The following is a 13,652-nucleotide window of genomic DNA, read 5'->3' on the forward strand; positions in this document are numbered from 1 at the left end:
AAGTGACGGCTTGTCCCTCCACCCGCCATTGTTTTTCCATAAACAGGTCTGCGGGGTGGTGCCAGGAGAGTCTCCCAAGGCAAGATGTGAAATGCCCCTGTCCATCTGAACAGCCAGCCCCTCCTCACCTGGCTTTACTGTGCCCGTTCCAGCATTCCTCTTCGTTGGACGTGCCCGCCGTCACGCTCTCGTCCTGGCAGATGGTGTAGGGCAAAGCCGACCAGACCTTTTTAGAGAGCTTCAGTTTCTCTTTTATGTCTGTGACCTGGCCAAGAAACCAAGGAGAGCGAGTGAATATTCTCCACGTGCATACAGGCGAGAGCGACCCTTGCACCTTCCAGGACCCTGAAGAACTTGGGGTATGATGTGCATGAGCCCGTCAGGAGATCGAGGAGACAGACACGATTCTATCAGAGTTATCGCCCAGGAGGGCCTCTCTCGTGCCCCGCGCCAAAATACCTGATCCGCACAGGAAGCACGGTCTCACTTGTACGTACTTACTGGTCTACAGAGAACAATTTCACCTTTCCCCCACCACAGCAAGATTCTAGTTATGGCTCGAATCTGTTTCTCTTCCAAACCACCCCCTACTTTCCTACAGAATCAAACCAACTTTCAAATCTATAATCCCTGCTAGGGCTGGAGTACCAGTAAGCATGGATAAGCATGGGTTTACTTGTGCTTATTTACTAATCTGCAGTGAACAGTTTCACAAAGAATGTGTGAAAGTGTTCACTATAGCTTAATAAATTAGCACAAGTAAGCCTATGTTTACATTGCTTACAGAGTAATTCACCCTTGCTTCCAGCAACCCCCCCACCCTGCCCCCGCCACGGCCCACACTCTTCCCCTGGCTTCGGACAGAGAGTTCTCAGCCCCTCCATCCTTGGAATTAAAAAACATATGAAGCAACTAAACTGGCTTGGGGTCCCTTTCCTGCTGAGAGTCCCTATTGCAAACACCCTACATACATTCTTTTGCATCTACTTGCCTGGCTGTCAGATCAACACACCCAAACAATGAGATAGAACACTTCCCCCAGTGGTCTACTTGCTTCTGCAAGAAAGACATATTGTCAGTAATCCAGCTGCTGGCAATTTCTGCTCTTGTACGACTGACAGGCCCGCACAGCGCACACTTGGATCGTGAGTGGGAAAGCACACTCAGTCACACATCTCCAGCACTGCAGAGAGAAAAGCCATTCTTAAAACCTATACTTTCATTTAGTTTGCTGTTGAGAATATTCACAGCAAAGCATCCACCCAGACCACAGTTTCTGCACGCGCCACTTAGTGACAGTGAGGGTGAGCGGGTGTGTTGAAGGCATCCCCAGCCCTCTCCGCTGAGCTGTTCCACCCCATTAACACAGACACACTGCCTCCTACAGTTCCTACCTCACCTGACCAGTCACTGTTGCCATTTTAATCTTACACAGACACTCTTAAAAGAGCAGAATGCTCAAGGCAGACATTTCTGACTAGGTTATCTCTACTCCTGTTTGATTTAGGAGCCCTGGCGGTCCAGTGGTTAGAGCTTTCCGGTGCTAACTGAAAGACGATGATTCCCACTCACCAGCTGCCGCTCCCGAAGCACAATGGGGACACATTTCTCTGTCCTATGGGTCACTGTGAATCAGCATTGAGCAGACAGCCGCGAGTATTGGAGGTAGACCCGAAGCAGAAAACATGTTAGGTCAAATAACTGGGAGAGCCCAGACCATCATGCCCCTGAACCTCCTAACCAAGGAAGCAATGCCATGAAGTGTGGGGCTGGGCACAAGCAGCCTGAAGAGTGCATGCGCCATTGTTTGCCAGTTCAACTTTTCACAGCATAAGACTTGGTGATGGCGACCACGACAATTAGTTGAGTGACCATCCCTTTGGTCCATGTGATATTTCCCAGGGGAAAAGTCACACGCTAGCTACAAACAAGTACAACAGTCACAGCTCTGCCCACGGACAGCCAAGAGAGATTCTAGCACCAGCATCTCGAGGGTTCTCAAGCTCAGCAGTTACATATCACCTCCGAAAGAGCAGCAAGAGCGATTCCAGACCATCTTGGCTCTCTAGTGCACATCTGTGTTCACGCAGTCACAAGCCTCATTTCCTATTCGGCCTCCGTAACATTAAGACAGTCTTTAGATGTACGCTAAAGGGGAGAACTATTGTGGCATCATTATACATCAGAGATTCTTGGTCTTTTAAACAAGTAACCTCTTCTTTTTATACTTTATTTTATTGCTCTTCAGAATGTACCCAGGAACCCTGGTGACATAGTGGTTATGCACTGGGCTGTTAACTGCAAGTTCAGCAGTTTGACGCCACCAGCCAGTCTGGGGGAGACAGTTTCCTAATGGGAAACTCCCAAGGGCAGTTCTTCCTTGTCCTACAAGGTCACCACGAGCCAGCATTGACTCAATGCGAGCGAGAGAGAGGGAGAGAGAGAGAGGGAGAGAGAGAGATCTCAGAAAAGCTTACACACCTTCAGTACACTCTACATGTATAACCATTCTCAACCCCCTTTTCTGAGCTGCTTCTCCCCCACTAACATCGATTCACTGCTCCCTAGGGTTTTAAGTAGTCTTTTAAGTTGCTGTTGTAAATTTGATCCCAAGTGAATAGTTCTCCAAAGAGCCTAATGTTCCAAGCAGGCGTTTTTTTATTAGTTAAGCTAAACCAGTTTTTCCCAAAGTGGGCTATACCACCCCCTGCTGGCACTGGAATGATCAAGTTGAGGGGTAAAGTGGATTAACTACACTTTATTCTGGATCATGGGCTCTAGTTCAAAGTTTCAGAACCTATGAACTAAACTGTTGTTTGTTATAAAGATAATCTCAGGGAAATCACTGCAGGAGTTCATCCAACCACCATGGTGCCAGAGCTGGAGTCCATGAGAACTTTAATTTCTGGTCTGCATTTCCCTCTTTGTGATCAGGATTATTCTGCAGAATCTTTGACCAAAATGGTAGCAGGACATCATGCAATTCTTTTAGTCTCATGGCATAGAGGCAATTAATCACAGAGGTGATTTGCCATGCATTTTACATCCTCCTCTTCCTTTACTGCTTCAGGCATATAGAAACCAATGACTGTGTCTTGGATGTCCACATGCCATCTTTTATGACTCCACGCAACCCACAGTGAGCTAGGAGGTAGAAAAGAAGTACCACACATGTTATTGGGCCAATTAACTGGTATGCCACATGAAATCATGACCTTAAACCTCTAAACCAAGCAACCGAATTCTAAGAGGTTTTTGGTTGAACATAGGCAGCTTCAGTAGCTACTCTTTTTTTGTCCTGGTAAATATCACTATCACACAACTTTTGTCATTCTGCTTTTTACAGGTGCAAAACTTATTGATGGTAATACAACAATCAACTATGCAAATGTGATATTTTCAAGCGGATTTGTGCTTACTGTACATGGAGGATAGTTTTGCTTCAATAATGTGAATGTCAGTTACCCACAAAGTGCTGAGGATGATCCGCATGCTGAATCTGAATCCACATCAGAATGATGAGGATCTCTGATCCCATCAAGATTTACCCCCTCATAAACCCACAAAGCCAGTTCTGTGGGGTAGCTGTGACTTGATGGTAGTGAATTTGACTCCTGTATTTGGAATATAGCTCATTCCGATTTGTCCAGGACTTCCCTGGTTTTAGCAACTGAAAGTTCAACATTCTGGAATCCCTTCACTGCTGGAAAATCTGCAGTAGTAGGTTTTCTACCTGGACTACATAAAGTCAAGGGATTTTAAAACTAACAGAATACCTGACCTTTATAATGCCGTTTGTACCAACTATTCTTCCAACCTACTGGAGTCTGGAACCATTGACTGCATTTGGAAGAGATGGCTCCCATTTTCTTCGCCTGAGAAAGTTCCTTAGCCGTTCTTTGTGCTCCATGCTAGACGATCATGAAGAATGCAGACCGGTGTTTTTGGAGTGTCCTTGACTTTGGATTTGTTGGACGTGCTTCATCAGATCTGGGTGGTTAAGGCCCTTGGGCGATGTGAGCCATGCCACATTCTTCTTAGTGCATACCATCAAGTGCACACACACATGCTCCATTTGTCCCCTTACTGGTCAGAACTTGGATCCATTGGTTAAGGTGGGGGTCCTGCCAAGTTTCTACACTGTAAAATGAACAGTTTTCATACTGTGGTTAATAAGTGCTCTGTAAGGAGGTACCTTGAGATGATGTAAATGTTGTGTTTTTCACTAAACTTTGACCCAATGAGGTTAGTGGCCATTGATAATCTTGTTGGAATCAATTATACAGTGATGGCTTCAGAATGGCAATTTTTTCCCCCTATCTCGGTCATCCTTTCAACATTTTGTGAATGGGTATTTGAAGAGGATTATATATATATATATATATATATATATATATATAAAGTTTTGACCGAACAACATGGATACATGGATAAAACTTTATATATATATATATATATATATATACACACAAAGATTTGAAAAACAATGTACCTAAATCTACAGCCGGGAAATGATCAGCACAACTTAGAATTTAAAAAATTAATGTATACATACAATGAACAACCTGCACACACACACTCACTGATGCCATGAATGGTGAATCCAAAGGGAACCAGCTCTTGAACAGCACCCTGCCTTACCCAGTCAGATCGGCTGGAAGGAGAGTTGGCAAGGGAGCTTGGGGTTCAAGCTGAGCAGGAAATTTGGGTTCAGAGAGCGTAGGCTTCAAGCCACACTTGCTCTGTATGAGCTCTATCTAGAATGCCATTCCTCCTGGATTGTTCTCACCCTCGAAAGCAGTGGTTCTCAACCTTCCTAATGCCGTGACCCTTTAATACAGTTCCTCATTGGTGGTGACCCCACAACCATCAAATTATTTTTGTTGCCACTTCATAACTGTCATCTTGATACTGTTATGAATCTGGCGACCCCTGTGAAAGGGTCGTTCAATCCCCAAAGGGGTTGCTACCCACAGGTTGAGAACCGCTGCTCTAAAGCAAAATGAACATCACCTTATTTCAGAATATGACCGGTTCTCAGATTCAGCAGAGGACAAAACACCCAGACCCTTTACCATTGAACTGATCTGATTCACAGTGACTCGGATCCACATGCTTTACCACTGAACCGATCTGATCCACAGTGACTTGGATCCACACGGTTTACCATTGAACTGATCTGATCCACAGTGACTCGGATCCACATGCTTTACCATTGGACTGATCTGATCCACAGTGACTCGGATCCATATGCTTTACCATTGAACTGATCTGATCCACAGTGACTCGGATCCACATGGTTTCCAGTGGCTGACTATTCAGAAGTAGATTGCCAGGCCTTTTGTCCAATTCACTCATCACCTTTGAGTCAACACTGACTCATAGTGACCCCTGTGGGTTTCTGAGACTAACTGGAAGTAGAAGCCCAATCTTGAGCTGCTGGTGGTTTTGAACTGACGACCAGATTAATCCCAGGCCAACTTGTAAGCACTACACCATCAGAGCTCCATTTTGTACAAAGTTCCTCTTAATGGACTCAAACATCCAACCTTTCAAATAGCAGCCAACCTCGTAACTGTTTGCTTGACTCAAAAATGCTCAATATAGAACAAATGCTGAATAAATATTGATTGAGAAAAATGGATTTAACTGTTGCACTCTCTGACATGGTCTATAGGTAATATAATCACACTAATAGTTGGGAGTGACAATAATGTGTGTTTTTGAAGCCAAAAAGGGAAAGAAGAGAGAGATCTTGGAGATGTACTTGTCTAACTGAGGATCCTCTGGCAATTGTTGACCACAGCACATTTTTTAGTCAGCACAAGTTCACAATGGCGTTTCAATAGCAGGCCACTGGGCAGTCAAAGGAGATAGGAGCAGTCGGAGATGTAAGTGCCATTGGAACACTCTGCGTGGAAACGATGTAGACATCTGAACAAATGGATGCTATTCACCACCAGAAAAGAACATGCCTTTGACCCTTCAGTGTGTATGAATGACTGCGGTTTATCTTTCAGTTTCAAGAAAGTGTTTCAATTCCAACACCACTTGGAAATATGTTCCCACTTCATTTTGGCTTCTGAATCATAACTGCTTTTTGGTAGCTCTCTCTCTCTCTCTCTCTCACACACACACACACACACACACACACACACACACACGTGCACCAATAGTAAGCGAACCTGTATGTTCAAAAACACTCTTACAAATATATTACAGATAATAGCAAGTGAGTCTCAATTGATTCAAAATGCAAACTGACGCCCCAAAAGATCTGAAGCCAAATATGAAATTTATAGCTATTTTCTCTGCTTCCCAAATGAGCGAGGTTAGGATAAGTGAAGTTTCTCTAATACTTGCAATGATCTTTGCCATTTGTACTGGAATTCTGAGAGCCTACATATTAATTTTTTATTACTAGATTAAAAAAAATTTTTAAATCATTTTATTTGGGGCTTATACAACTCATCACAATCCATACAGCCATCCATGTATCAAGCACATTTGTACATTTGTTGCCATCATCATTCTCAAAACATTTGCTTTCTACTTGAGTCCTTGGTATCAGCGCCTCATTTTTTCCCTCTCCCTTCCCATACCCCCTCCCTCATGACTCCTTGATAATTTATAAATTATTATTATTTTGACATGTCTTATACTGTCCAATGTCTCCCTTCACCCTCTTTTCTGTTGTCTGTTCCCCAGGGAGGAGGTTATATGTAGATCCTTGTAATCAGTTCCCCCTTTCTACCCCACCTTCCCCCCTCCACCTTCCTGGTATCGCCACTCTCACCACTGGTCCTGAAGGGATCATGTGTCCTGGATTCCCTGTGTTTCCAGTTCCTATCTGTACCAGTGTACATTCTCTGGTCTAGCTGGATTTGTAAGGTAGGATTGGGATCATGATAGTGGAGAGGAGGAAGCATTTAAGAACTAGAGGAAAGTTGTATGTTTCATCATTGCTACCCTGCACCCTGACTGGCTTGTCTCCTCCCCACAACCCTTCTTTCTGTAAGGGGATGTGCACTTGTCTCCAGATGGGCTTTGGGTCCCACTCTGCACTGCTCCTCATTCACAATGATATGACTTTTTTTGTTCTTTGATGCCTGATACCTGATCCCTTCAACACCTTGTGATCACACAGGCTGGTGTGCTTCTTCCATGTGGGCTTTGCTGCTTCTGAACTAGATGGCTGCTTGTTTACCTTCAAGCCTTTAAGATCCCAGATACTATATAGTTTGATAGTAGGGCAACATCAGCTTTCTTCACCACATTTTCTTATGCACCTGCTTTGTCTTCAGCAATGGTGTTGGGAAGATGTGCATCCTGGAATGCTAGTTTAATAGAACAAAGTGTACTAGCATTGAGGGAGTACTTGAGTGGAGGCCCAATGTCCATCTGTGACCTTAATTCTGAACTTATAAATATATGCACATAGATCTACTTCCCCCTCCTCATATATAGATATATTTACATATGTGCATGCCTGTAATTAGACCTCTAAAAATGCCCTTTGCCTCCTAGTTCTTTCCTCTATTTTTTTTTTTACTTTCCTCTTGTCCCACTATCATGCTCAGTCTTCATTTAGGTTTCAGAAATTCCTCTCGGTTACATTGCCTTTGATCATGCCCTACCAGGCCTCTCACACCCTCCTCACCACTGATTTTGGATCACTTGTTATTCCCTTGTCCCTGGGTTTGTTAACCCCCACTTCCTTTCTCTACCTCTCTCTCTCCCATGTCCCCCCAGAATCCTCAGTCCCATTGTTTTCTCCTCCACATTGTTTATCCAGCCTTATCTAGCTAGACCTGCAGAGATAACAATATGCACAAAAACAAGACAGAGCAAAACAGCAACAAACCAACAACAAAAAAAACAATGACAGAAAAAGAAAAACCTGTAAATAGTTCAAGGTATGTTTGTTGGTCTTTAAGAGTGATTTCTGGTCGAGTCTGATAGAGTGCAACGCCCTGGCCCCAAAGTCTATTTTTGGTACTCCCTCAGAACTTCCTTGCTCTGTTCCCTGGCTGTTCTGTTGAACACCCTTAGTGTTTTCTCTCGGTGTGGTGGGGTCAGATCAGGCATAATTCCAACACTGTGTCCCCAGTGTTGTCCCCCGTAGGGTTATGGGTCAGTGAGGGATGGTCCTCTCTGTGGGTGGAGCACATCCTGGTCCACCAAGCTTTGAGGATGATATCCCTGCTCAGAGCAGCCAACTAGATTCTTTTCCCCTGTAAATTAACTGAAGGTTTACAGAGCAGATCATGTTTTATTTTAATTCACACACATTCTGATTCAATTAATCCGTCGCAATCTCCTCAGTTCACCATCACTCGTCCCATGCCCTCCTTGTGCCTCCTGTTTCTGTTCCTCCTCCTCCTCTAACTCTAAGTCTTGGCCATAGGTGAATGCTACCTTTTGTTAAAACTCTTAAATGATTATTTTAATACAGTCACAGACCTACCAATCTCCAGCTGACTGCTTAGCTTGGTCTCTGTTATGATTTTGAGTTCTGTGTCATTGTAGGTACATCCTACTCGATCCAGGACCTTTCAGAGATGCTGCTAGTAGTAGTGGGGCACCATCTAGTGATTTGGGTCTCAGCCGATGTTGCCATAGCCTATCAGTCCACTGAACTAATTATTTCCATGTGTCTTTTGATTTTGATCATTCTTGTTTCCTCTGTACAGGGAGAGACCAATACTTTCATCTAAGATGGCTGGTATGATTAATTTTCTGATACATGCAACTAATAGGCCTTGAAAGTTAATTAACAACGTCTGTTGTATCTGACTCAGACATACACTATTGAGTCTATCGGGAACCAATGAACTCTGTTTTAGAACTTATCTGGAGCCTACACTGGTTTCTGATACCTTCAAATGCTGATCTCTCTGGAGACGTACATTCTTAGTCCACTGCTGTGGGTGGGTGTCATTGGGTTGATTCTGACTCAGAGAAAGAAGCCGGGTGACAGGGTCGGACTGCCTTACAGGGTTTGCTTGGTTGTACTCTTTATGGGAGCAGATCATTAGGTATTTCCCCCCAAAAGCCTCTGGGTGGGTTGTTGATGGCCAACCTTATGTTTAGCAGCCGAGTGTTTAACTGTACTTACTACTAGGTCTCCTTAAGGCTGAAAGACAGTGGCACCACACTCATGCCCACCGTTAGAGAACTGACTGCAAAGGCAGACGAAAGAAGAAGACCGCATCACGCCCCAAAGCCCAAGGATTTACATAGGGAGATGCAAGAGCAGAAAGAACAACTGCCTACGCATCGGTGTCTGAAAATTACCCGTCAGAAGTAACACTCAAATAGTTCATGTGGACCTCAGCCACTCTCAGGTTTCAGGAGATACTGGGGATCCAGGACTAAAGTACCAAGTACTACAAGTGATCGAAGGCCAAGAGTATGACGTGGTCAATGCTGTCAGGGGCTGCTGAGCTGGGGCTGCCTCAGAGACCCTATGCACAACAGAGGGGACACTGCCCCACCCTGGGTTGTCCTCTTAATTGTTCCCATGCCTGACTCCACTGAGGTGGCCACCATGGCAATCCACCTCTTGAGGGACTTCCTCTCCTTTTCTTCCCCGCGACCCGACCCCCCACGACGTCCTCCTCCCAGGACGATTCTCTCCTGACGAGGTGTCGCGAGCAGGTAAGAGGGAGGCTTGCCATCTGTGCCTCTTAGGAGCACTCTAGCTCTATTTCTGCTAGGACAGATCAGTTTGTCCTTTCAGCAGTCCAGAGTACTTCCAATATTCTTCCCCAGCACCACCATGCCCATGCATCCATTCTTCTATGGTTGCCTTTATGCGATGTCCAACTTTCACATGCGCACAGTCAATAGAAATGAATACTCACAGCCACCCAAAACTTGCACATGAATGCTCAGATATCTGTCAGTCGATGGATGGATAAAAATAGAAGACATTACAGCCATGCAACATAATATTATTTAGTTATAAAAAGAACTGACAGACAGACATTTGCCACAACATGGGCGAATCGGGAAACCATTATGCTAAGTGAAACAGCCTGCTACAAGAGATGAGATAATGTATGATTGAATTCACACACCATATTCAGAATAGGCAGTTCCATCACAGCAGATTAGTGATTGGTCAGAAGATCAGGTGGTTGGGGGCATCGAGAGGCTGGGGCCACCAGCGTCTTTTGGGGGAGCCCTGAAAATGTTCTAAAGTTGGTTAGAGGTGATGACTATACAGGTCTGCGAGAATTCTAACAGACATCAAAGTGTACCTGGGTGAATTATATGGCAATGTGAATTATAGCTCAATAAAGTTGTTTGTTTGTTTTTTAGTATGGGATATTATACTGTATAAGACAATTGGCCTGGACTCTGTAAAATTAAACACACACACTAACAAAGCAAAAACAAAATACAAAAACACAGAAAGAACAAAAAATCAGCCTTCAAACTCCAGAAACATAACAATAAATGCTGTCTGTGACCTTCAATGCACACTGGAGTTAGGGGTCAAACCTAGCGTTACAGGACATTTGTGAGATGGGGAATGCCAGGCACTAGACAATGCTACTCAGTTATTGCTCAGCTTCTTAAATATGAGCTTCAGTGTGGCTGTGATTGCAGACGGAAGTACCTTGCTCCCAGCAGCACGCTGAGGTATGATCGGATAAAATGTCATGATATCTTTTACTTACTTGAAAATTGTGAAAAAGTCCACTTTTTAAAAAATGTACCTGACGGGTACACGCATGTTCATTGTAGAGTTTCCCCCACATCTTTTAGTACTACTTGGGAAAAGTCAGAAAGATGAGAAACGAGGGCAAGAAGACCATTGCACTTGGGCACAGAGAGAGTCTTGCTCCATTCAGCAGGGGGCAGTCAGCCACGGGTTCTCACACAGGGCTGCCCGGAGCTAACCCCCCGCCCCGAACTATGACCATCAGAACCACCTGCAGTGGAAAATGGGGGTGCAGAGAGGCTAAGCACTCTCCACAAAGCTAATGAATGGTAGAGATGAGATTCCAATGTGGACTTCAGATCTTTATTCTTTTTGGTTTTGGTTTTGAATATGACAAATTAGTGTTACTTTTCTTTTTTCTTTTTTTTAAAAGTCGTTTTATTAGGGGATCATACAACTCTTATCACAATCCATACATACATCAATTGTGTAAAGCGCATTTGTACATATGTTGCCATCATCATTCTCAAAACATTTGCTTTCTACTTGAACTCCTGGCATCAGCTCCTCATTTTTTCCCTCCCTCCCCTCTCCCCCTCTCCCATGAACCCTTGATAATTTATAAATTATTATTATTTTGTTGTATCTTACACCATCTGACATCTCCCCACACCTACTTCTCTGCTGTCCGTCCCCCAGGGAGGAGGTTATATGTAGACCTTGTCATCTGTTCCCCCTTTCTCCCTCACTTTCTCCCACCCTCCCGGTATCGCCACTCTCACCACTGGTCCTGGGGGGTTCATCTCTCCTATATTCCCTGTATTTCCAGTTCCTATCTGTGTGAGTGTACATCCTCTGGTCCAGCCGGATATGTAAGGTAGAATTAGGATCATGATAGTGGGGGGAGGAAGCATTCAAGAACTAGAGGAAAACTGTATGTTTCATTCTTACTACACTGCACTCTGACTGGCTCATCTTCTCCCCTCAGCCTTTCTGTAAGGGGATGTCCAATTTCCCACAAATGGGCCCTGGGTCCCGACTCTGCATTCCCCCTCATTCACAATGCTATGATTTTTTTTTATTTTTTTTTTTGGTCTTTGATGCCTGATACTTGATCCCTTCGACTCCTTGTGATCTCACAGGCTGGTGTGCTTCTTCCATGTGGGCTTTGTTGCTTCTCAGCTACATGGCCCCTTGTTTATCTTCCAGCCTGTAGGACCCCAGACTCTATATGTTTATTCTTAATCTCAAGGGCATTGCTAATAGCCATGGTCTTCAAAGCTGGTGCTGGCACGATGGGAGTGCGTGCGCACCTCCTCGGCGGTGTGTGAAATGATCCTCTGTGATTTTTTAGATAAACTCATTTCCAGCACTGGAGATACAAGTTCAACGTGACACATGGTATGTCTGTCACACCACAAACTAAAATAATAAGCATTGATTACTATCACATCCTTACAAGTTTCCATCTATCACATAAGATGCAGAATGCATTACTTCAGGAGTGTTTATTCTGTAAGGTAAAGTATTGCCACCAGGGCTACAGTTCACAGATGGGAACGTTCATTCTGAGCCATGTGTGTTGGAGCCTGTCTCTGCCGTTGTGGATGGCCGTGATCAAGCTCGCTCAGTAATCAGAGTGGGAGTCAAAAAGTTTTGGAAAAGATGGAATTAAAAGACAATGGTTTTTTTTTACACAAATGTTTTGAAGCTCCCTCCTACAATGGTCTTAGTCATATTAGGGACTCCCCCTCTCACCTCCCCCAAAGGAATGTTTTTTGTGCTATGAGGGTGAAAAAAGATTTTGAGATTAGATAGAATATGAAAAATTGTAAACAAAACTGAAGTAAACGTATTTCCAAATCAGCGCTTTGCAACAGGTTTGTGGGTATGCTGCTTGCCCACAAACAGTGGTATTAATTATGTTTATGACATTATTCGACCATTTTCATTGTGCTTTCAAATGTTCTCATCATTTTAAACAGAAACTCAATTTCTCCTATTTGATGAGCCCTGGGGAATCCCTCCTCCCCAAATGACCTGGGTAACCACTAGGAAACGTTGTTCTCCATAAGCTTTCTCATCCTAGCTACATTGTCTAAGTGGAATCATGCAAGGCATGTCCCTTTGCGACTGACTGACTTCATTGAGCCTTTTAAGGAAAGCCGGACAAACTTCACAGATGAATTTAATGCAGTGAGACCAGCTCAGAGAGCTGTGACGACTGTTTTTGTTTTAATTCCAAAGCTTTGATCTTCATGCGCTTTCTCAAAGGATGCAGAGCAATAATGGGGGGTGTTCGAGGAAGCTTTAAGAGCATTGAAAACTGCAGTGGTGGGGAAGAGGCCAGGAATGCTGTGCCAAGGCCCGTTGTTTTCCACCACGACACACCTGCTCATCTTTTGAAGGCAGCAAGGCTGTGCTATGATAATTCCTTGGAAAACCTCACCCCCTCCTTCCTACAGCCCTGACCTTGCCCTTTCAGACTTCTTCTGGTCCCCAAACTCAAGGGCTATTTAAAAGAAACACGATTTGAATCCCCTAGGGCATTCAGGATGTCCCAGCTGCTGTTCGGCTGGCTAAGTGGGTGAGCATAGAATTCTGTCCGAGAAGAGCTACAGAGCCGGACACATGGCCTTCAGAAATGAATAGCCAAAACGAAGGATGTGATGGGAAAATAAATTCCATTTTGATATTTCTGCTTAACGAAGGTTTCTACAATTTTGTAGCAATTGGTTGGCTTTACCATGGGATATAACTGGAGCATAAATAATTTAAATACATTTGGGTGTATGATCTTAAAAAGTCTTGGAGATCACTAGTGGATCCCTGATGTGAATTGCCAACCTCGTCATTAACAACGCAACGCCTGCCCACGGTGCTATCAGATAGCCTGTGGAGTCCAGTTATTAAGGCCGGGAGGGGCATAACTAGAAAAAGTTCTAGTACGCTGGCTAAATAAGAACAAAGGCTCTGATTC

The 13,652-nt window shown here is 44.2% G+C and overlaps 1 protein-coding gene across 1 annotated transcript in view; it reads right to left on the minus strand.

Moving 5' to 3' along the window:
- The window catches only part of GPC6 (glypican 6), a 1,378,959-nt gene that overhangs the window by 26,641 nt on the left and 1,338,666 nt on the right, over nucleotides 1-13,652 (minus strand). Inside the window, exon 7 of the mRNA XM_004709773.2 lies at nucleotides 129-265. Coding sequence (XP_004709830.1) covers nucleotides 129-265 — 137 coding nt within the window. The remainder of the gene's footprint in view (nucleotides 1-128; nucleotides 266-13,652) is intronic.

This window comes from Echinops telfairi, unplaced genomic scaffold (genome assembly GCF_000313985.2).
Source record: "Echinops telfairi isolate 266 unplaced genomic scaffold, ASM31398v2 ScPeMD7_7405;HRSCAF=8443, whole genome shotgun sequence".
Classification (NCBI taxonomy): Eukaryota; Metazoa; Chordata; class Mammalia; order Afrosoricida; family Tenrecidae; genus Echinops; species Echinops telfairi.